The sequence below is a fragment of the Eurytemora carolleeae genome, unplaced genomic scaffold (assembly GCF_000591075.1).
Source record: "Eurytemora carolleeae unplaced genomic scaffold, Eaff_2.0 scaffold1185, whole genome shotgun sequence".
Taxonomy (NCBI): domain Eukaryota; kingdom Metazoa; phylum Arthropoda; class Copepoda; order Calanoida; family Temoridae; genus Eurytemora; species Eurytemora carolleeae.
Genome location: NW_019397095.1, coordinates 21,755 through 46,910, shown reverse-complemented (window position 1 = coordinate 46,910; position 25,156 = coordinate 21,755). Strand labels below are relative to the sequence as shown.

General features: G+C 33.8%; 1 protein-coding gene across 3 annotated transcripts; it reads left to right on the top strand.

Annotated features, from left to right (window-relative positions):
• Positions 1-186: 186 nt before the first annotated feature.
• LOC111711803 (multidrug resistance-associated protein 7) lies at positions 187-24,454 on the top strand. Of its 3 annotated transcripts, XR_002767320.1 has the most exons (34): positions 187-290; positions 1,101-1,215; positions 2,152-2,219; positions 2,462-2,598; positions 2,664-4,136; positions 4,327-4,472; positions 5,042-5,112; positions 5,179-5,246; positions 5,640-5,720; positions 6,205-6,302; positions 6,964-7,081; positions 8,172-8,273; positions 8,476-8,579; positions 8,950-9,014; positions 9,598-9,681; positions 10,060-10,214; positions 10,508-10,775; positions 11,047-11,171; positions 12,538-12,681; positions 12,874-12,970; positions 13,960-14,120; positions 15,426-15,575; positions 15,807-15,873; positions 16,781-16,854; positions 17,818-17,884; positions 18,793-18,891; positions 19,238-19,324; positions 20,189-20,229; positions 20,994-21,045; positions 21,664-21,748; positions 22,364-22,440; positions 22,925-22,985; positions 23,772-23,893; positions 24,176-24,454. XR_002767320.1 is itself a non-coding variant. In XM_023486249.1 (33 exons), exons 2-33 carry the CDS (start codon positions 1,102-1,104, stop codon positions 23,811-23,813), a joined length of 4,569 nt encoding a protein of 1,522 aa, XP_023342017.1. In that variant the 5' UTR covers positions 187-290; position 1,101; the 3' UTR covers positions 23,814-24,454. The 3 variants fall into 3 exon arrangements, 2 of the variants coding, with proteins under 2 accessions (XP_023342017.1, XP_023342016.1); XM_023486249.1 differs by having other exon boundaries at positions 9,598-9,669; positions 23,772-24,454; XM_023486248.1 differs by having other exon boundaries at positions 23,772-24,454.
• Positions 24,455-25,156: the final 702 nt, after the last annotated feature.

Here is a 25,156-nt window from a genome sequence, read left to right as displayed (position 1 = left end):
TGTATGCATTTAAACCAGTGATTCTCAAATGGAAAAATATTTTGAATACATTGTTTATAAGACAATGTATGCAGATCTGTGATTCTAGTTATTTTGATTAAAGTAATATTCTTTATTATTTTCAAAGGATTTTATTCTTGATATTAATTTGTTCAATATTACAATTTTATATATTTAAGTAAATTATTGAATTTTTTGTTTAAAGTTAAAAATAATTATTTAATATGTTTTGTATTCTACAGAATATGGACTGGATAAAATGTGCTTCCATTAGTTCCAACAGTTGACAGGTACTTAAGTTTAACATGGTAAATTTATGTTCTCTGTTCAATGAACAAGGGTGTACTGTATATCAATCTTTGTAAATATATTTTTTTCTCAGAAATTAAGTATGTTTTTTTGGAGGGTTTTATTTGCTAAATTAATGATTTTTAGGGGAAATTAAAAACATTTCAGTATCCTTTTGATGTCCATTTTTTTGTTTTTGCCTAATTCATCAAAAATAACCAGTTATGTGATTGCTTAAATTTTATACTTCATGCCTTTGATTAAAAACAGTACACCTAATATACGTTTCTAGTGTGGACTGAACACCTTACAGCACTGTTTACAGCACTGTTTACTTGTCACTGTAAACCGAACTGTACACTGTCTTTAAGAAGTATAGTTTTTATTTTTAGAAGGTGTCTTATAAGTAAGATTTTGTTGATTGATGCTTTAGTTTGGTGTAAAACTATTTCGAATGTAAGAGAACAATTAATAATTCTTATCATTCTGTTCAAATCTATACACCAAGAGAAAAAATATGCTTAGACATATAATAACGAATTAAGTAGAGGCCCCAATTTTATGCCATGCTAAAAAGTGCCCATTTCTAAGGTCCATCAAATCTATTCTCAAACAATATTGGTTAGCTGAAGTTAATGGAGAGATATTCAACATAATATTACACCAAATGGAAGGATCTGACAACAAACACTTTCTTAAATCACACCTTCCCTTCTTGTCATTTTGCAGGATTTTTGGTGTTTTAAACGCTAATCCCTGTTTTTGGGCCACCTTGTACTAATTGAAGTAATTAAATTTATGAATACATTCAGGATGTTTATCAACGAGACCCGGTTGTGCGGGCAGGAGGAATTCCATGTTTGGAATAGAACTGCTGAAGATTTTGGAACATGCTTCCAGCATATATTCCTTATTTTTCCAGCACAGGTCAGTAGAAAGGAGTGACTAGTTTTTTAACACATTCATGAGATTTGGTTCAAGGGACCGGATTTGATGAATTTGAACTAGGTCTAGAAAGATGGTTCAACTACATATCTTTAATCTGTGCTTCAGGACTTGTCCTATGCATGTAAACTCAATGGCGGTAGAAAGTTCAATGACCTAGCTCAATATTAATAATCCTTGGTCCTTAATTCCAGATTTTTTTTAAATATTGCTAAGTAGTTTAAATTGAAATAAGTACAACTTCTCTTGTGTGCTGTTGTTTGTTGAAGAGAAGTGGTCTAACTTATTCAGAGGCAGGATATAAAGAATTTTAAACCACGTTGCTGAACCACCAATCACTGGTTTAAATTGCGTCCTGGCTCACATCTCAAAATACTGATTAAAATTTTAACGTCTTGTGTAAAAACTTTAACCGCGTTTAGACGATCAAGTTTAGTTAAGGTGGCAGAACATAAGAAGTTAAAGGATTCATAGCTAGTTAAACTCCTTCTTTCTAGTAATCATAGCTAATATTTCTTTGAGTTTGGGTGTTAAAAAATGGCTATGACCGCGGTTTTATTTCTTCTCTTGTGCCCCCTGGATCAAGGTTGGTTTTGGTGGCAGAAGATAAATGGTTAAAGGATTCATAGCAAGTTAAATGACTGTGGTTTAATTACATCTCTTGTGTCCCCTTGATCAACGTTGGTTTTGGTGGCAGAAGATAAAAGGTTAAAGGATTCATAGCTAGTTAAATGACTGCGGTTTAATTACATCTCTTGCGTCCCCTGGATTAACTTCGGTTTTGGTGGCAGAAGATAAAAGGTTTAACTCCTTTTTACTAGTAATTTTCAGCTTACTTTTCTGAGTTAGGGTGTTTAAACAATTATTTATAATACATACATAATACATAGCCTGTAAATCTAAACTTTTAAAATCTAGGTTTTCCTGGCTGCTACTTCTGCCTACTATTTAGGGTTTCAATCCACACAATGGTTTCTCAGATCAAGGTACAAAGCCCTATTTCAATACCAGCAAAAACCTCAAGTGCAACATATTTTTGAAGACTTACTCCTTGACAAGTACAAGAGATTTAAGCAATACTCTCTTTGAAGTTTGTGTATGATTTTCTAGTTTTTCTTTACTATCTCTGATTCGTATATGTTAATTTTTGCTATGAACTAGTTTTTTTTGTCTTGAAAAGTACCGTATTTAAAAAAAAGCATATTTGTATGAGGCTCTTGTACCTTAGGATACAGAAGCAGACCTTGATTTGTCGATTTCTAGCTGTTCTCTTACTTACCCTCATACCCTTCAGCAGATCTATAGCCTTATACTGCTTGGATAGAACTTCCATGCTTCAGGAAGGGGAAGCAGGGATTCTGTCAGGTAAACCAACCGTCACTTTTGCCCATTGATAAAAAATCCCGTAATTCCTGATATTTTTTATTCAGGAGCTGTTCAAACTTTTTCCTGGTGCCTTCACCTTGTTTACTCTTATCAACTGCGGCATAGAATCAGTCTTTCAGTTCGTGGTCCTCAACCTGTTATATTTGCCTGGTTTCTATGCCTTCTTGTTAATATTATACAGTGTAGAAGTATCATCAGTCAGAGTGATCATTTGGTAGGAAACTCTGACAAGGTCACATTTGCTAGTGCCATTATAAGCTGCATCTGTCAAGGTGTATACCTACTCACGCTTATTCCTGCTGGCGACCAAAGATCAAGTCAATATGAAGAGCTTGGTTCCAGAGATAGACCAGATACGGAACCTCTTCTGTCTGAGCTAGGATTCAGCACTAGCTTTAGACAGAGAGCATTATATGCTGGGAATTATGGAGGTTTCCTTGATGAACATGACCCATACTATCTTGGGGTGGCAAAAGATTCATCTAAGGTGGGTTGGCTAAACAAGCTTCTGTTCTTCTGGGTCAATCCTCTGATTGCCAAGGGGGTCAGAGGCAACCTTAACACTGCAGATGATGTCCATGATCTCCCAGAGTATATGACTGTCCATCAGATTGGCCTCACATTCAAGCAAAAATGGGACTACGCTGAAAGATTGAATCCTGGCTCTGTTAAGTTATTAAAAATTTTATATTCATGTTATGGAAAGACATTTTTTGCCATTGGTTCTCTAAAATTTATCACTGACGTATCTGGCTTTGCTGGACCTATACTTTTGAACCTGTTGGTGACATTTGTAGAAGACAAGAAGAAAGAAATTCCAATTGGTTATGGATATTTGTATGCCATTCTGCTCTCTGGAACTGCTTTCATATCTGCCATATCCAGTTGCCATTTCAATTTCTTCATGAGTGAACTTGGACTCCGAATAAGGGGTGCTGTTAGCTCCTCTGTGTATAGAAAAGTTATAAATGTATCAAAAAGTAAACTCTCTAAGTTTAACAATGGACAGATTATTAACTTCATGTCAACAGATGTTGATAGAATAGTCAATTTTTGCCCCAGTCTTCATGCAGCATGGAGCCTTCCTTTCCAGTTCATAGTTACCCTTATTCTACTTCACCAACAAGTTGGAATATCCTTCCTCACCGGTCTTATCTTCACAATACTGGTGATCCCTGTCAATAAGTGGATTGCGAATAAGATAGGTAACCTCAGCGAGAAGATGATGACTGCAAAAGACTCTCGAGTAAACTTGATGTCTGAGCTTCTCTCTGGTATAAGAGTAATTAAATGCTTTAATTGGCAAAAGTTCTTTTCTGGGAAGGTGAATGAGAAAAGAGGAGATGAGCTTAAATATCTTAAGGGCAGGAAGTATCTAGATGCCCTTTGTGTGTTCCTATGGGCATCCACACCCGTGATAATATCAGTGCTTACATTTATAACCTATGTCCTTCTTGGGAACACTCTAACTGCAGCGAAGGTTTTTACCTCAGTGGCACTATTTGCAATGCTAACAGGTAAGAAAGATTTTTTAACATTTATAATCAGAACTTAGTTTATAATTTTCATTGTTTGGTTGTACAGCCTTTGGATTTCAAATTCTTTTTATTTTATGTTTTTATGCCATTTGTTTTTAGATACATCTCTTTAGAGTACTTTTTTATGTTTTGATATTAAATATTGACTCATAACATGTTACCAATCCAGGACCACTGAATGCTTTCCCATGGGTGTTGAATGGATTAATAGAATCTCTGGTATCACTGCGCCGATTAGACAAGTTCTTTGCTCTTGAAGAGTTCAATCCTGATGCTTACTTCAGCAGGATGTATGATATCGCAAAGATTGAACAGGAATAAAACTTTGGCGGATTTTTTGAAATAACTGACTTAAATTATCTGTTTTCTTTTGTCATTGCAAACCAAAGGAGGCATTTTTAATATTTCAGCCAAAAATGGTGTGAACCTTTGATATTTTAAACTTGAACTATTTGATTTCACAGAATTCAAAGTTTTAAATATCTAAGGTCTACGACATTGGGTTGCAAAGTTAAAGGTAAATGAAAATCAGAGTTTGTGGCAAAGGCACAATTCCTTTAGCATTTACACTAATTTGATGACCTAGGAACGGGATATGAAGTCAAATTTTCATATCCTCAATCAGTCTGGATATATAGGATCGGTACCTTCGATGACTTTGATTATTTATCCCTGGACCTTTTGGACTTACAGAGCTCAAAATCAAAACTCCAACACCGCACCGGCCACCACCATTTTGGGGCTGAGATATTGAAAAAAGTCTAAAACGCAATGACTCCTTACAACAGTACATAAATACAGAATTTATTTTAATTTAAAACTTTTCTCTTTATCAAGAGAAACATAGTTTTTGTATTATATCCCATTCAACGTTTATTTGAAAGGAGGAAAATAGTTCAATTGTGATGCAAAATGCTTCCTTTATCCATCAAAATGAGGAAGATTCACAATTTAGGTAATAGAAAAAATCTGTAGTTTATTATTTGTTTTTCTTCTTATTCTCATGAAATAATATTTTTAGGCTCAATAAGCTGAACCTTTCTGTTCTTGAAGGAGAATTTATTGGCATTATTGGGACTGTTGGTGCAGGTTTGTAATTGGTAGATCAAACAACCTCATCAAGGGACTGTAATTTTTAGTGAACCTCCATGCAAAGATGTCCGGTTTATTTATGTGAGTTTCTCCATTGATTCTGATGAACAGAGAATGCGCAAGTCACTTTCTTCGCAGAGAACCCGCGAATGAAATAAACACCTTGATATGTAATTGAGTAATTCATACTTTGATCAGATGAAGATTTTAAGGATACCATTATTATCGGGCATTGTCATCTCTGCATGGAGGATCACTTGAAATTACGCGTAATGTTCCTTTAAAAAGTGAATATAGCAATAAAAAGCTTTGTCGTGATAGTCCATTTTTTTTATGAAAATGATAAAATTTGCCTAAATTAAAGCCTCAGTGATTTTGCACCTTGCTTAGGGAAATCCAGTTTACTCGAGTTGGTGGTTGGAGAACTGGAAAAGGTGGATGGATGTATTGCTGTTGATAAACCTTCAGAAGGTAGTTTTTATGTTATTTACCCCACCCCCATATACATTTTGTCCAGTATGATGCAAGCTTGGGTTTCAGAGGAATAAAGTCTAATGGGCATCGTTTTTGTGAATGAAAGAAATTTTCGAAAACAAACAAAATTTTCATGAACGATGGTGTCGTTTAGAAAAAAACACAACGGACGGATCGTTCTGAGAAATGAAACGGCTATCGTTTTTAAAAACGGAACGATTCAAACTTGTCCTAACAATCTTGATGGTTCATGATCAATTTCTAAATCACTCGTTCGAATGAACTTGTAACACCGATCGTTTTTTGCTAAACAAACGAAGTTTCTTTACCAAATGAACAATTTTTTTCTAACAAACTTTTTTTACAGAACGATCGTTTAGTGAGAAAACGAATGAAATTGTTGGAAATTATTTGGTTGAAAGTTGTAAAATAATTTAGGTCCTTCTTAAAGCACTGGACTAATGATAAGTATTCTGTCTAGGTATTGGATATGTGACCCAGGATCCCTGGATACAGGAGGGAAATATCAGAGATAATATTCTTTTTGGAACAGCTTACCAGCACACACTCTACTCACAGGTAACCAGGCTATTCATATGTTTAATTTTTAAGTGAGCCTAAATGCAAAGATGGAAATGCCTGATTCACAACACGGTATCCTTGGATCCTTTAATTGATCAATTATGTGGAAGATATTGTTTTTATTCTGGAAGATATTGTTGTAATTCTGGAAGATATTGTTGTTATTCTGGAAGATATTGTTGTTATTCTGGAAGATATTGTTATTTTGGAAGATATTGTTGTAATTCTGGAAGATATTGTTATTCTTCTGGCAGATATCGTTGTTTTTCTGGAAGATATTGCTGTTACTCTGGAAGATATTGTTATTCTGGAAGATATTGTTGTAATTCTGGAAGATATTGTTGTAATTCGGGAAGATATTGTTATTCTTCTGGAAGATATTGTTTTTCTGGAAGATATTGTTGTTATTCAGGAAAATGTTGTTGTTATTCTATGTTTTGTAAGTGTTTCAGTCTGATAAAAACTATATTTTTATATGCAGTAGAAATGCGCAAGTCACTCTTATAGAGAACCCACGAATGAACAGATCAAACAATGATTTTAAGGGAAATGTTATGATCAGGCATTATCTTCCTGACGGTGTTCGTTGTTACTGGGCAACGTCAGGTCTTTCAGAATTGAAATTTTTGATCATTTCATAAAATATAAATTATTTCAGGTGACAGAGGCTTGTGCCCTGGTTGATGATTTTAAAAGTTTAGCTCGAGGAGATATGACAAATGTAGGAGAGAAGGGGAGTAAGCTCTCAGGAGGACAGAAAGCAAGAATATCACTAGGGAAGAACAAACTTAACAAAATTATCAACAACAAAAAACCTCAAACCTGGAATTATCATTTTAGGTACTTTTACCGGAAAGTTCATATCATGAGTTTTGGGAGATTTTTCTTGCCTGGTTCATTGTACCCATGATTTACCAGATTCTTAATTCAATATAGAACTGGGATGTATATGTATAGCATTAACCCGTCCACAGGCTGGTGATGAAGGATTCTTCTAAGGCCAGCTACAAAAGTAGAACCTAACCATTTCAAAATGTATATGGAACTAGGTTGTGAACCCAGCTTTGCATTGAAATCTTAACTTTTAAAGATTTTAAACTGGATTCGTAACAAGTCAGGAGCTGCCGAATATAGCAGCGTTGGTTTGTATGATGAGTTGTTTAGTCCTTTCTAGGATTTGGTCCTAGTTACTATATACATTTAGTATTAACTTAGTAAATCTACATAATTAACCTCGTCTTAACCTTAGCACATTCCATTTACTGATTGTTTAAACAAAATAAGATTTTAAAATGTATTTTTGATAAATAAACTTCTATGCTAAAACTTGATAAATCTTCCATAGATAATAAAATTTAATAATCTTTTTTCAATAGTTGCGATTTTGGTTTAGATACTAAAGTGAATCCCAGATATATGTATACATAACAAGAGTTTTTTAAGATCAAATGCCGCGGAAAAAACGAGTTTTACATATCAATTGCTGTCCTTCATATTTTAGGGCTATTAATATACCTTATTAATTAAAAATAAAAAGCAGTTTCTTACGAATTATCAAAAAACTTGAGACTCTACAATGATATTAAGATATATTTTCATAAATCCTATTCAACCCTTTGAAGCTGTTTTCTTTTGTGCAGACCAATGATGAAGCATTACAGGTGTCAGAAATATTTAAATAGATTTTAAGACGACATTTCATGCTCTCTTGTTATGTATTTATATATGTGAGATTGGCTGTAGACATTTTTTATATAGTTTTTTTTATAGTTTTATCCCTTTGATTTGGATTCGGATTCCAAGCACTGCACCATTGGAAGCAGAAACTTACATAAATGAATTAATAATTTGTTGTTTGTTGATCAGCCCGAGCAGTTTACCAGAACAAGAAGCTGTATCTAATAGATGATATATTCTCAGCTGTAGATGCTCACGTAGCTGCTCATATCTATAGAAAATGTATTATGGGTAAGTTATTAATTGTATAATGCTGCTCCTTAGTATCATTTAATTTTTATAATTATGATTATAATATTTTTTTTATTTAAAAAAAATCATTCTAGATCAAACAGAAAAGCTATTAAGGGTTCCCTTGTGAATCTGATACGCCTCTCTATATCCAGAGTCACTTAAAATTAGCGCACAGTTCCTTCAAAAGGTCTATTTTCAGGTTTGTTGGGACACACTACCCGGCTACTGTGTACTCATCATACCCGGTATTTAACGAGTGCTGATACTGTTGTGTATATGGAGGAAGGATCAATCGTAGACAAGGAACAGTCAAATACATATTATTTTTATTTAGGGAGTGTCCCCGAGAAAAGTTTATCAATTGTGTAAGCCAATCAATATATATATATTATAAATCAGGGATAATTAATAATGCATTGGTTCTTCAACAAACCCCTTTTTTTATAGAATTTTTTTTATAATAAATTGAGCAAATTGATTTTGGTAAACTCGTTAAAATATTTAGTATCTTCTTTATTTAAGACTAGCTTAAAAACCCAGCTTTTACTGAAAACTAAACTTTCACTTTATCAGCAAAAAACAAGATAAAAGTCAGAGAAAAATTTTCATCCAGTAAAGCAGAGATTATTCTAAATAAATAGATACTTTAAATTCTTATTTTGACTTGTACCAGGGCCCCCCTTCATCCATTTTACCAAAAATGTGTCAGAAAGCAGCCGAGGCCAGTATAGCCTTCAGGTACATAATTTGTTACTATTTTATATTCCTAGAGTCAACATTATTATCCTTTTATATCCCGGCTCAGAACCGCTTCTAAATAATTGTTTGGCGAATATGTATTTTTTTGACATTTTTATGTTGTCATAATGAATAAACTCCAAAGTCTGCCTACACAGTTTAGCTTATCTTAAATTATTAACATTCTTAACTTTCAGTGGTTTAATTTGAATATTTCTGATCCTTTATTAGATCTTGACTAATAACTTTGTTTTTATATGAGAGAATGTCAATCTGCGAATAATTCACTTTATTACTTAAATTGGGGAATATAAATATAATGCCAACTGAGCTGGGAACTCTTGTTCTGTGGAAATCAAGATCTTTTGTTAATCTGCAGATTAATTTCATCCCTTTTTGATATCCCGCACGATAATGTTACCCATTCAGGGTTTGAAGGGGGGTTTGATTAGGGGTGAAGTAATCGAAATGAAGAAATTATTTTAATCCGTAAATTAAAAGTACCCACAGTTTATATCGAGATCAAGCTATTGTTATCCGACACAGAAGTTCCCATCATATTCTAAGAATTGAAATATTACAGTATGCTTGGAACTCCATTGGAAACTGGAAGGAATTCTCCAACCCGAGATCAGGAAACTGTCTCCCACCCCAGGAATAGAAATGGGCATGTTCGCTTTTTTTCATGTTATTCGTTAACGACCCATTTCGTTCTTTTTTTTTCAAATGTTTAAAAAATTGATTTTGTTAGTTCTTAAATTATCGTTCATTTTCCATCTATTTTTTTCGTTTTCTCACTGAAAGATCTTTCAGTAAAATCGTTCGTTTAACAAAAAATATGATTTTTTAAAGTCTTTTGGAAAATTCGTTCGTTTAGTTAATAAAACGAGAGTTTTTTAAAGTTAGTTCAATTAATTATAAACCGTTCGTTTTTTGTTTGTTTCTTAAAAACTATAGTTTTGTCATTCGACCATCGTTCACGATAAATTTCATTCGTTCCCAAAATTGTTGTTAGTTCACATAACCGAACCCCATCTCTACCCAGGAATGTCTCCATTGAAGACTCCAATATAGAGACTCAGGAGAAAGGAACTGTTAAGTTTGCCATCTATAAACAATACTGGAAAGCTGTGGGAGTACTCCTATCCCCAACTATTCTCCTGTCCCTGCTAGCCATGCAGATAACTCGTAATCTTACAGGTGTTAGGCATTTTCACAAGGGTGACTTACCAAGTGACAATTTTCCAAGCGGCAACTTCCCAAAGGTTAGGTTAGGCCTGCTAAGGCGCCGCAGGTTGCAAAGTAACCGAGCACTGCGATTAGGATTGAATAGAGGGCCGAGCTCTGCGGCTAGAAAAGGTTAGAGGGTGAGCGCTGCGGCTAGGACAGACTGAAGAAGTTGCCGTTTGGGAAGTTACTACTAGGGAAAATAACCTTGGGAAGTTGCCACATGGGAAAAAGCCTTTGGGAAAGTACCTAACATTATCTTACAGATGTCTGGTTAGCACACTGGGTTAGTCTGGACGAATCGAATTCAACCTCGCCCAACACCTCAAGCTCAGAGCTCCAGTACTACCATGGATATCAATCCGAGGATCATCATGGAGGACCCCACTGGGGGACAGATCTCAATATCAGATATTATCTAACCGTCTATGCCACCATTGCAGCAAGTAATTCTTTCTTCAGCCTTATCCGTGCCTTCCTGTTTGCCTACGGAGGGATTTGTGCTGCTAAATCAATCCATGGAAAACTCTTAAGGAAACCAATAATAAATTCTATCTCGAAACTGATTTATTTGAAAAGTTGGAAATTTCGTTATGAATGCTTTTTGGACCCCCCCCCCTCTTGGCGCTCAATACAGAAATTGTTTTAACTTGACAACCCCGAACTGTTTTTGCAATTAATTACTTTCCTTTCTTTGTTTGTGCTTCTCATCAATATTTATGAAAATCTCATTGAACACTGTTTTAGAAAATTTCTGAATGGAAAGTATTTTTTACTATATATTAAAGTTATTGGCACTTTTCAGGGTTATTCTGAAAGGACGGATAACATTTTTTGACAATACTCCTGTTGGTCGGATACTTAATAGGTTTAGCTCAGATCTTTATACTGTAGATGATAGTCTTCCATTCATCCTCAATATATTCTTAGGTAACGGTCTTAGTAAACATCCTTAGGGAACATTCTTAGTAACATTCTTAGGGAAGATTCATAGGAAACATTTGTAGGAAACATTCGTAGGAAACATTCATTGGAAACATTTGTAGGAAACATTCGTAGAAAACGTTCGTAGGAAACATTCATTGGAAACTTTCGTAGGAAACTTTCGTAGGAAACATTCTTAGGAAACATTCATTGGAAACCTTCATTGGAAAAATTCGTAGGAAACATTCGTAGGAAACGTTCATTAGAAACATTTGTAGAAAACATTCGTAGAAAACATTCGTAGGAAACATTCATTGGAAACATTCATTGGAAACATTCATTGGAAACATTCATTGGAAACTTTCGTAGGAAACATTCGTAGGAAACATTCATTGGAAACATTCATTGGAAACATTCGTAGGAAACATTCGTAGGAAACATTCTTAGGAAACATTCATTGGAAACATTTGTAGAAAACATTCGTAGAAAACGTTTGTAGGAAACATTCATTGGAAACATTCATTGGAAACATTCATTGGAAACATTCGTAGGAAACATTCGTAGGAAACATTCTTAGGAAACATTCATTGGAAACATTTGTAGAAAACATTCGTAGAAAACGTGGAAACATTCATTGGAAACATTCATTGGAAACTTTCATAAGAAACATTTGTAGGAAACATTCATTGGAAACATTCTTTGGAAAAATTCGTAGGAAATATTCGTAGGAAACGTTCGTAGGAAACATTCATAGGAAAATTTGTAGGAAACATTCGTATGAAACATTCGTAGGAAACATTCGTAGGAAACATTCATAGGAAACATTCGTATGAAACATTCGTATGAAACATTCTTAGGAACTATTCGCAGGAAACGTTCGTATGAAACATTCACAGGAAAATTCGTAGGAAACGTTCGTAGGAAACATTCGTAGGAAACATTCGTAGGAAACATTCATAGGAAACATTCGTATGAAACATTTGTAGGAAACATTCGTATGAAACATTTAAAGGAACTTTTCGTAGGAATTATTTGTAGGAAACATTCATAAGAAACATTTGTAGGAACTATTCGTAGGAAACATTCATTGGAAACATTTGTAAGAAACATTCGTAGGAAACATTCGTAGGAAACATTTGTTGGAAACCTTCATAGGAAACATTCGTAAGAAACATTCGTAGGAAACATTCATAGGAAACATTCGTAGGAAACATTCTTAGGGAACATTATTAGGGAACATTATTAGGGAACATTCTTAGGGAACATTCTTAGGGCACATTCTTGAACATTCTTCACATAAGTCTACCAAGCACTGATAACATGACAAGGTTATTTAAAAATTTGTTAAATATCCATTAAATTTGTTTTCTAGCGAATCTGTTTGGAGTGGTTGGACCTGTTTGTGTCACAGTGTACGCTCTACCCTGGATACTCTGTATCCTGGTTCCTCTTACATTCACATACTTGAACATACAGACTAGATACAGGCCAGCCTCCAGGGACCTCAAGAGAATAGGTTAGTATTTTATACAGGATACAGCCTCCAGGGACCACAAGAGAATAGGTTAGTACTAGATACAGGATACAGTCTCTTAGTCTGCAGCCATGCAGTTCTTAATTATATGGGTCACTTGAAATTACAGTTACTTTAAGGTATTGCGTTAAAATGCATATATATAGAAGAAAAAATGATAACGCTGTATTTCAGGAAGTGTTTCTTTGTCTCCAATATATTCACATTTTTCTGAAACCTTGTCCGGAGTATCAACTATTAGAGCAATGAATCAGACTGCCCGCTTTGTCAGGTAAACTTATCAAATTTTAAATCTTGAAATAATAATTAAATTTTTCTCACATAATAATTTAAAAATCAAGTTACCGACAAATGTATAAGCATAAGATCAAATCGCACCTTGATCTCTAATATTACTCAACAGTCAAGGGCTATTTTCCACCTAGTTGCGTAATACTTGTACTGTTAAAAGCAGATTCATACGTATCTGTGAACTCGATATGTTCACAGATACGTATAGTTTAGCAATAAGCTTAATCTTATTTTATCTTATCATATCCTAAAAAAGGATTTTTAACCGTAAAATTGATAAATATATTCACTATACTGGGTTCCCGACCAAGGACAATATTTCAAAACATTTGCAATTTTATTCAAACTTTTTTATTATTATTTTGTCACACCATTTAAAAAAACCATGAAAGGGCCGTATATCAGACAGATAACCTAATTACATTTTTAAATAGATATGTTTTAAGTTTAATGGGGGTGTATTTTCCATGTTGGAGACCCATCTTTGCCTGGAAACTTTGTCCCCATTACCTACCTTCTTTTACTCACCTTGACGCGACACTTCTCACCTAAGCTGAGCTTCGAAAAAACCTCAACTCGTTCTTATCATAAATTAATTAATTTCGATAACCCGAATTTTAAAGAATTTAAGTCGCGACTCAAACATGGTATTGGTTGGTTCTACTTAAAATTGTTTTCAGTGATTAGAGATTTGAGCCGGCGCTCAATTGGAACCGGTTTTTGGCGGTTCAGCGACGCAGTTTAAATTCTTTTAATTCGGCCTCCGTTTTCCGGTCATGGAAATCTACAAATAAGAACGGAGGTGTGAAAACTTCCAATCTCTCCCAATCAAATATTAGAGATTTTATTAGATGAAATGTTTCTGTTTGAAGCTTAGCTCTATTTTAATCAAAATTTAGCAACTCAGAACTATTTTTCCATAAAAAATACCAAGGAAAGAATAAACAGGAAAAAAATACTTTACTTAAGGGAAAATGAAGAACGACTTACATCAAGTATGAGAGCTAGCTATGCTGGTCAGGCTGCAAGCCAATGGCTTGAGCTTCGATTGCAAATGATTGGTTGTGGGATGGTGGCTGGAGTTGCAGTAATAGCTGTTCTTCAACATCATTTAAGCATTGCAAACCCAGGTTCGGATATTTATTATTATTACTAATAAGCATTAAAAGGATTGAAGGCGTAATTTTGATACAGAATGAGTGAAATGAGCATGTTTTCTCAGCTTAAAATTGATAATTCTCGATAAAATTAAAAGTAAATGCGGATTTATGCTACAGCGACAATAATGAAAATTATACCACGTTTTTTACTCAGATAGAGATTTAAATGTAAGATTGTGATTTAGACATGCCCCTCTTTAAATGTAGAATCACTTCAAATGTTGTCTACAATCCCTTTAAATAGATTTTATTAGTATCCTCTATGTTATCATAGTATTAATAGACTATAGCTTTAGTTGGGTTAGCTATCATCTGTCCTCTGGGTATAACAGGAAAGCTATCTGAGCTAGTATATTTATATATTTAAGACTATTCGGGTTAGCTATCCTTGCTAGTATATTTATATATATTTGGGTTAGCTATCGGCTATGCTCTGGGTGTAACTGGAAAGCTATCTGAGCTAATATATTTATATATTTAAGACTATTCGGGTTAGCTATCAGCCATGCTCTGGGTGTAACTGGAAAGCTATCTGAGCTAATATATTTATATATTTAAGACTATTCGGGTTAGCTATCAGCCATGCTCTGGGTGTAACTGGAAAGCTATCTGAGCTAATATATTTATATATTTAAGACTATTCGGTTTGGCTATCAGCCCTGCTCTTGGTATGAAGCTATCTGAGCTAGTATATTTATATATTTAAGACTATTCGGGTTAGCTATCCTTGCTAGTATATTTATATATATTTGGGTTAGCTATCGACTATGCTCTGGGTATAACTGGAAAGCTATCTGGGCTAGTATATCTTATTTTTAGGACTAGTCGGGTTAACTATTAGGAATGCTCTGGGTATAACTGGAAAGCTATCTTTGCTAGTATATCTTATGTTTAGGACTAGTCGGGTTAACTATTAGGAATGCTCTGGGTATAACTGGAAAGCTATCTTTGCTAGTATATCTTATGTTTAGGACTAGTCGGGTTAACTATTAGGAATGCTCTGGGTATAACTGGAAAGCTATCTTTGCTAGTATATCTTATGTTTAGGACTAGTCGGGTTAACTATTAGGAATGCTCTGGGTATAACTGGAAAGCTATCTTTGCTAGTATATCTTATGTTTAGGACTAGTTGGGTTAACTATTAGGAATGCTCTGGGTATAACTGGAAAGCTATCTGGGCTAGTATATCTTATATTTAGGACTAGTTGGGTTAGCTATTAGCTATGCTCTGGGTATAACCGGAAAGCTATCTGGGCTAGTATATCTTATATTTAGGACTAGTTGGGTTAGCTATTAGCTATGCTCTGGGTATAACTGGAAAGCTATCTGGGCTAGTTTCTAGTTTTACCGAGACTGAGAAAGAACTGGTGGCTGTAGAGAGATGTGTTCAGTATATAGATAATATACCAACAGAGAAACTCAAAGGAAAATATTTAAACTTAAAAATGCTTTTCATCAAAAAATTCCTCAACTAGTTTAAAGAACTCTTACGCTAACGAAAACCGGGTTTTATATTTGCACATTTGCCATTTTAAGGCTATGATACTTAGTAAACTCGTTCATTTTTCAAATAAACTGGAATTCAATTTGATTTACATTTTTTACTGATTATTGCCTTATTTTTTTTAATTGTTTTAAGCTTAAATTTTTGTAAAGGATCTTTAACCTCCCCTTACGGTTGGCCTAGCGAGGGAGTCATAAGCTTAAAGAACGTACGCATGAGGTATAAATGAGTAGTCATAATAAGAGCCACAACAACGGTTTCTTAAATTCTTTTGTCAAACCAACCAACCAACTGGAAACTTGCTTCTTATGATAATAATAATAATCATTGTCAATCCTTCAATCTGAGATGTCAGGCTTGAGCTCCCTTCCGTTTAAGTTCCAATGAATTAACCCAGTTAGGAGCCGAGTGTAAATTCAGGGGTGGGAGACACAACATTAGTTCCCTTCAATTCCTATTGGTTGTGTTCCAACATGTGCATTCATATCTGCCATAATTTTATACTTGTAGCCTTCATTCTCGAATCATTTCATTCCCCTTGTATTATTCTCTTTAGGCTTTCATTTCAAGCTTTGATGTCATTATTCTCTTCAGGCATTCATTTCAAGCTTTGATGTCATTATTCGCTGTAATATATGCCGCCAAGTACACAGAGCATATAGCAATGCTATTACCTTTTTTGTATAGGAATCCAGGAATTCAGGAACTGCCAATTTGCGCAAGAAGAAGATAATGTTAAGCACATACCTATTCTTCATTTATAAATTTAAGTTCTTGCCCTGAATGAGGCAAGGTGTGTCTTCCTTGGAACCCCACCCCCTCTCCGGAGGAAATGATGTTTTATGTTCTGAAGGGGGGGGGGGTGCGACTGATCAGTTATCATCAAACAGCAATTTTTTATCTTATTTCATAATTTTTACCCAAAGCTTCAGATTAAAGGTTGCCAGCAATTATTATTATATAAACACTGATCCCACTGACATAGCACTTTGAAAAAAAAAAATGAAAAAAATTCATGTAATTCTACCGAGTTCCTCAAACAAAATTTGGGGCAAATAGGTCTATGGGTTGGAACATACATACATACATACATACAGCTTCTTTATTATTCAATATATTTGTTCAGGTATCAAGATCATCTCCCAGAGGCTCTAAAAGGCGTTACTTTACAAACAAAAGCTTCTGAGAAAGTTGGAATAGGTAAGATAAACCAGGATGGTGCAGGTGGTAGTGACGGAAATTAACATGGTTTGTTATTGACGGTGTGAAAATATAAAATATTAATTTAAAAACTCAATTTCAATAATTTAATACTTGTAGTCAAAAAGAATAAACTAAATGTGTAAATCGAAAGAAATATGCTAGAAATCAAAACAAAGTACAAACTACTAAACTAAATAATAATAAAAGTTCAAAGGTAGAAAATAGTAAAAGCCGGAAAACTTAATAAAGGGCCTGTATGATAAAACAACCTGAGAGTACGGAGCAAAGCTTTAGTTAAAAAGGACTCTTTATACTACATTTCTAGGGGATAAAGTTTATGGCCCATAAAATCATTTTATAGTGTTATTCCTATGCATACCATAAAGCATGGGGAAAAGGGTATTTTTTTAACTGGAAGTGGTCAGAATATTAACATTTTACTTGGGTTATAATTGATTGGTTGTAAAAGCCCGAGAGAATCATAAAAGGGTCATAAAAACTACATATTTACACTTCATAAATCACAATTTCATTTCATCATGTTTGGAAACTGTGAAGCACTTCTATATAAAACATGTCTCAAACTTGTCTAAAACCATTAGTTTTACTCCTCATAGTCTATGATATCAGACTCGCTAACATCAGATTTATCACTATCTTCGAGTGATTCCTCGGATCTTCTGATTAAAAATAATCAGAATCTACATGTACAAGAGGACCACTCCCGGCCTCCCGACAGAATTCGTGGAATAGAAAAAGTTAGAAATTGTGGGTCAGTTTCCCACGGTCCCACAGGTGTTTTTGGGTTTGTTTTTTCCCTTATATTTTCAGTTTGGATAGATATATTGGCTTTTAATAATAGCAAACTTTTACAGAAGACATTTTTGAAATTTTTCAAGTTTTTTTTTAGTTTTTGATTGCGCTGATTTTTTTTTGTTATAAAACTTTGTTTATTTACAGTTGGAAGAACTGGTTCTGGTAAATCTTCAATATTCCAGTGCCTCTATAGGCTTGTAGAAATAGAGAGGTAACAGAATGTGTTATTGTGTTTCATATTGTTCGAAATCTCAACATTTGTTAGAATTTTTGAAAATTAGTCCCTCGCTGCAAATAGAAACTAACTTAAAGTTCTAGGAGAGGTGACCTAGCAAATAGAAACTAGCTTAAAGTTCTAGGAGAGCTGACCTAGCAAATAGAAACTAGCTTAAAGTTCTAGGAGAGCTGACCTAGCAAATAGAAACTAGCTTAAAGTTCTAGTAGAGGTGACCTAGCAAATGCAAGTAGACAGAGTGTTCAGAGCTAATGCTGCATTTATATTTGAGCAAAACAAAAGAAAAAGGAGAGGGGGATATCTATACAATGTAATGGTAATTGTGCACTGTCTTATAATGGAACTTGCGACTCGTAAAAATTGTTTCAAACGCAGTGCCATAAACGGACGGGCAAAGGGAAGCAAGAAAAAGAGAAACTGCGGACGTGCAGATGGAGAAAGGAGAAAAAAGATGAACATTTGAATTTATTAACTATGCCTCCTACCATTTTATTTTATAAAAATGATTAGAAATAAATTATAAAAACATTGTTTAAAAAATAGGAATTAAATGATAAAAGCTGTTTTGTAAATAATAAGCGTTTAAGTTGAAACACCCCAATGTTAGCAAGGACTGAAGGGGTTAAAATCACCATATTTTTCATGTTGAATTAAATTTTGTTTTTGATTTATTTTGATACAGATTTGATTTTAGTTTTAATTTTAACTTTAATCTTGGTCCATGGTTCTAGCTCCTGATCCTGATCCTGATCCTGATCCTGATCCTGATCCTGATCCTGATCCTGATCCTGATCCTGATCCTGATCCTGATCCTGGTCATGATAGTGATAAGGATCCTGATCTTATTCTAAGACACTTATCCTGATCTTGATCATGATTTTTAGAGGAAGTATTCACATTGACAACGTTGATATCTCCCACCTCGACCTGGACGAGCTAAGAGAACATCTGGCGGTCATCCCCCAGCAGCCCTTCCTATTCAGGGATCAACTCTAATATAAGAAAATTGTACCATTGCACAAGTGTATGATAAAAGAATATGTTCTGAAACAATTATTTAAAGCTTTACACTACTGTACACTGCTGCACACGTAAATACACTAGACTAAACACTGTACACTATACACAACATTGCACTACACTATACTTAAAAATGATTTATTACCCTCAATTCAAATTTTGTTGTATATCAATTTAAAGGGATTAAATAATTAGGATTTATAGCGGTTTTTTATCACAACTTTTCCAATTTTCAGGGTTTTTTATAACATTTTATGTAGTTTTACCCATTTTCTTTTGTGTTATCTTTAGAGTTTATTAATTGTGTAGTGGGAGTATCAGGGAGAATCTGGATCCGGATTCATTCTGTTCCGACCGTCAGCTGAAAGAGGCACTCAAGAAGGCTAAACTTGATCGGTTAGTTTTATACTTCCAAGAATTATTCACTTGAGGTCCCAATTTATATATCATTCAAGACATGTCATGGAGATTTAAGTGTAATTTCAAAGGACCCTGCGTGCAAAAAAAAAAGGCAATATCCGATTTACACCGGTACCCTTAAAACTGGTCTATACATGGATGGGTCACTGTATACCTGGATTGTCACTGTATACATTAAGGGTCACTGTATACATGGATGGTCACTGTATACATTGAGGGTCACTGTATACATGGAGGGTCACTGTATACATGGAGGGTCACTGTGTACATGGAGGGTCACTGTATACATGGAGGGTCACTGTATACATGGAGGGTCACTGTATACATGGAGGGTCACTGTATACATGGAGGGTCACTGTATACATGAAGGGTCACTGTATACATAGAGGGTCACTGTATACATAGAGGGTCACTGTATACATGGAGGGTCACTGTATACATGGAGGGTCACTGTATACATGGAGGGTCACTGTATACATGGAGGGTCACTGTATACATAGAGGGTCACTGAATACATGGAGAGTCACTGTATACATGGAGGGTCACTGTATACATGGAGGGTCACTGTATACATGGAAGGTCACTGTATAGATGGAGGGTCACAGTATACATGGAGGGTCACAGTATACATGGAGGGTCACTGTATAGATAAAGGGTCACTGTATACATGGAAGGTCACTGTATAGATAAAGGGTCACTGTATACATGGAGGGTCACTGTATACATGGAAGGTCACTGTATAAATGGAGGGTAACTGTATACATGGAAGGTCACTGTATACATGGAAGGTCACTACACTGTATACATGAAGAGTCAACCTTAGATAATATTTTTTTCTAGATTGGTGGACAGGCTTGGTGGTCTAGATTATCAAATATCAGGTTAGTTCATTTAAATAAATTGATAAATCAATTAGTACATCTAGAGATATTTGAGAATTTAGATGCAAGGGCGTTCTGCAGGCTTATAAGTTAGGTTCAGAAAGATTTATTTTTAATGAATTTGAAAAAGATTTCAAATCAATTATTGAATTTAGGAGTTTAGCTCGTTAGAATTGTAACAAATCATATTATTATAATATCTCTAGCCTTCTTATTGGTAGATTCAATGTCCAATGGGAGATATAAGATGCCGAAAAAGGATTTATACAATTATTTCCTGTTATAAAGGGTTTATTTCCTGTTGTTGCCTCTTAAAATTTCGTTCTGACAGTCCTAAGGAGTGCAACTTTGACTCTCTTTAAAGGATCGACTCAACTATTCAAAGTTTCCGATTCGACTTTGTTGATGGAGGTAGCTTGTTGATAAATGTTTTGGACTTTTCAGAGAAACATTTAACAAATTTGCCAGTTATAAAACTGTATTTTTTAAATTTTGCTTTTAATAAGAAAATGGAAAAGCGATACAAAAAACTAACGTAAAAATGCGTTCGTTTTTTCATCGTTTTGGAGTCGTTTTTGGGTCGTTTTTGCATCGTTTTGGGGTCGTGTTTATAAATATCTTTGGTCAGGGTCAAAATTTAACATGCTAAAAAACTGAAAAACACTATGCCAATTTTTATTCCCGTAACAAATAATAAGAACGAACCAACTGAAGGCACATCACAAGAGGTTTGTTACATAGTATTTTAAATTTTTCATTTTAAGGCGAAGGATCATGTTTCTCGGCCGGACAAAAGCAGCTCTTGTGTTTAGCTAGGTAGAATATTTTTCAAATAAAGATAAATGATAAACATTCTTAAAACACACATTATTAGTAAAACAAACTTTTCCGATTTTTTTGGATTTAGTTTCAAACGTTGTGAAAAAGTATAATCGAATTCCAAGAAAATGCATGAACATTTAAAAATCCCCTGAAAGGACGGTAGATCTATTTTCAGAGTTAAATGTATGATTCACAACGGTAACTCTTCGCTGAGCAGCATTGTTTTGATCCTGAAAAGTGGGTATATCTCTCCTGTTGCAAATATTCAAAGTTAAAGTTTTTTTTTCTCTAATAAAGGTTCTGTTGTGAATCTGACCCCTCCCTCTTTATAAATAGAGGGTTGCCTAAAGTTTCGTTTACAATCTCTTGCTTGAATAGTTCTAAGTAAACTTTTTTATGTTTAGAGCAATCTTATCTCTTGCTTGAATAGTTCTAAATAAACTTATTTATGTTTAGAGCAATCTTATCTCTTGCTTTAATAGTTCTAAATAAACTTATTTCTGTTTAGAGCAATCTTATCTCTTGCTTGAATAGTTCTAAGTAAGCTTATTTCTATTTAGAGCAATCCTATCTCCTGCTCAAATAGTTCCAAATAATGTTATTTATGTTTAGAGCAATCCTATCTCCTGCTCGGATAGTTCTAATTGACGAGGCAACAGCTAACGTTGATCAGGAGACAGATCAGCAGGTTCAAGAGGTAGGAGACAGGAGTATAACCACCACCACCCTTAAGGTGCCCCTGATTAAAAATCCCTGATGTGCGACACATTTGTTAGGAAGCTGAAATACAAAGTTTTAGCATTTTAAAATAATTTTCCTAAATGATCATTTTGCTGTTTTTTCCGCCATTTTCGCCTTTACTATACTCCGCTAAATAGGGTCAAATCTATTAATTTTAAAGGGATTAAACAAGCTAATAGAATTGTAATGCGGTTCGCGCCCCTTTCCTATTTACAATTTTACCTTATAACTGTTGATTTTCAAGTCGCCATTTTTTCATCGAAACATTTTCTGGTTTCTGGTGGATTTCTTAAAATTTGAAGGTACATTTTTTGAACTAACCTTTCCTAGGGTCCTGTGGGTTGCAAATTTGGGCCCGATCGGTTTAGCCGTTTTGCTGTTAGTTGGATATTGGATACTCAAAAATATCAAACAATTTATATATAGATAATAAACCAGTCATCTTTCTTATAATTTGATAAAAATTTTAGGAACAACACCTCCGTCCTTATTAGTGTTTGTGGAATTAAAAATTCCCTTACAGTCAGATTTCATTTGATTTGGCAAACTTTTCTAATTATGTTTAATTAAGGTTATTCAAAGATGTCTGGCTGACCGGACAATTCTAAGCATAGCACACAGGGTCGATACCGTCCTGGGTTGTGATAGGTCAGTATTTCTATAACTCTTGGATAGGTTTAAAGTGTAAGTAACCCTGAATGATATGTCTGAATGAGAACAATACTCGACATTAAGCCTTATTTTCCACTAAAACCAACAAAGATCGTTTTTTTTCAGTGGGTCTAACTCCTTAAGTCGAGCTTAAGATCTTGCAGCTGTCAATCACGTGACACAAACTGTCGTCAGAGTTGGGTCGAAGATTGGGTCTAAAAGTTGGGTTATGGAATTACGGCTCGAGCCGAAGTTTTTAAATCGCGGGTTCAGTTATTTGCGTAATCATAAAATGGAATTTATAATCTTTATTACAATAACATTTTTTGAAATAGATTTTTATATTCCGTGCATTTTTTAATGGGGCCACGTTTTCTGAGAAAGAAAATAAAATTGCTGATTTTCAAAACATACTTTTTTCTATAGAGATTAAGTATCGTTCAAACGTTAGTAATATCCTAGATATATATTATTTTTTTAGAGTTTTTGTAATGGAGAATGGTTGTGTGGTCGAGTCAGGTCATCCAAATTTACTTCTACAGGAATTTTATCTATTTATTTCGTTTCCATAATAATCATTATAATTAACGATAAGTACACAAAAGAATGATGGCAAGGAATTTATGATAAATGCATGGAAAATAATAGAAATATGGTGAAAATTTTATTTATAATCCATTCATTTATTTTCTGCATGGTATTAATCAGACAATCACTCGGTGGGTCTTTATAAGGTAATCCAAAATGAAGAGGGTTTAGAGTTCCTACACCTGGTTGCTTCATTCATTTATAATAAACAAAAAAAGGGAAAATAGAATGCATGAATTGACATTAAATATATTGAATAAAATGGAAGAATTTAATGATTATTTTTATTGTTAATGATATTGTTATTGTTATCATTATCACTATCACTATCACTACTATTGTTATGCTATTGCTGTTGCTGTTGCTGTTGCTGTTGCTATTGTTAATGCTATTGCTATATTGCTATTGCGTTTGCTATTGCCATTGCTATTGCCTTTGCTATTGCCTTTGCTATTGCCTTTGCTATTGCCTTTGCTTTTGCTTTTGCTATTGCTTTTGCTATTGCCTTTGCTACTGCCTTTGCTATTGCCTTTTCTATTGCCTTTGCTATTGCTATTGCTATTGCTATTGCTATTGCTTTTATTTTTGTTTTTGTTTTCATTACTGTTATTGTTAATATTAACAATTTAATATGAACAATAAATGTTTGGATTTAGTTAACTCAATGAATATATTTGACTAGCTCAATTGGAATGGAAGCAATGAGATAAAAAAAAAAAAAAATGGATAAAATTATTTAGGATTCTAATACCAGATTTAGCAAATTTGTCTCTGCAAGATAAAGACAGTATTCATTCGCCGACTCCAGTTCACCTTCAATTCAATAAAATTTTTAAATTTTTAAACATATTCTTTTATACAAGTAGCTTAAAATGTTTAACAATTTTGTTTAACTTTTCCAAAACTTTAGTTTACATGTTATGAAAGTTAATATTTTTATTTATACTTTTTAACTTTTCTTAAACTATTCTTAAATTTACCCTTTAGAATAATTTCAAAGAATCAATAGTGAAAAATTCTTTTGTCCCAAAAACCTTGAATATTTAAAAAAAATCACTTTTAAAAAATCCACGAGCAAACTTTAGGAAAGCCGTAAATGTGTGTTAACAATTTTCGAACAGAAAAGCTATGATATTCGTTACAGAAATTTCGTTATTTGGATTTATTTGCCATTCTCTTCCATTTGAAACTTTTACTGATCATGAACAATTAATGACAAGCACTGTATTCATTGTAAATAAAAAACTGGTTTCAAAAAGAATTCTTAAAAGTCGTGCTTTGGATCAGGATCCGTTGGATCTGCAACATTTTGGCTTCCTGGATCCTGATTTGGATCCAAGGTGGCAAAATATCAACAAAAAACTGTAAAAAAAACTTTGCTCTCAACCCCTAAATCTGAAAAAAGGCTCATGAAGTTTTAGTATAAAAATAAGCGAGAGAGAAAAAAATATTTGAAAGTTTTTCGATGAATCCGTAAATCTCTATGGATTCGGATTTATTTTTTTAGAATGAAATGAATCCTATGAGCACTGGTTTAAGTGTGATTATCAATTAAAGGAAATGTATTTCTTCTGATTAAGTATTATTTCAGCTTTCAGCATGCCACACTTGTAATTAATTAATGACAATTTTTTAATAAATTATTAAAATGTTTGATTTTCTTGAACGTTGTTAAGATGCAGGGTTACCCACAAAGGGTAAGACGACTGTACAGAATTCCTACAGTTTAAAGAGCACATTTGATTTGATTAAATAATAAAATTAAATATCTGCAAATAACATTATGTAGGTTTAGAAGACGACATTTTGTAAACTGTCTCGCGAAGTTCTGGATTAATCTTTATACTTATTCGTATTTGTGATCACACTCTACAGCTTTAAACTTTTTGCGTTTTATGTCAATTGTTTTAGATTGTTTCCTGAGTTTAAAACTGTTATGTTAGTGATTCTAATGAACTTTTTAAAATCTTTATCTTATACAAACAAAAGATAAAGACCGACGGAAATATCAATATTTTGAAACTCGAAACTGAAATTACTGAAGCTAATAAGAACTCCTCACATTTCCAGTCTTTTCTGAAAAAAAATCCTTTAAAACAGTAGTTAAAGTTTATTTATTTCTTAA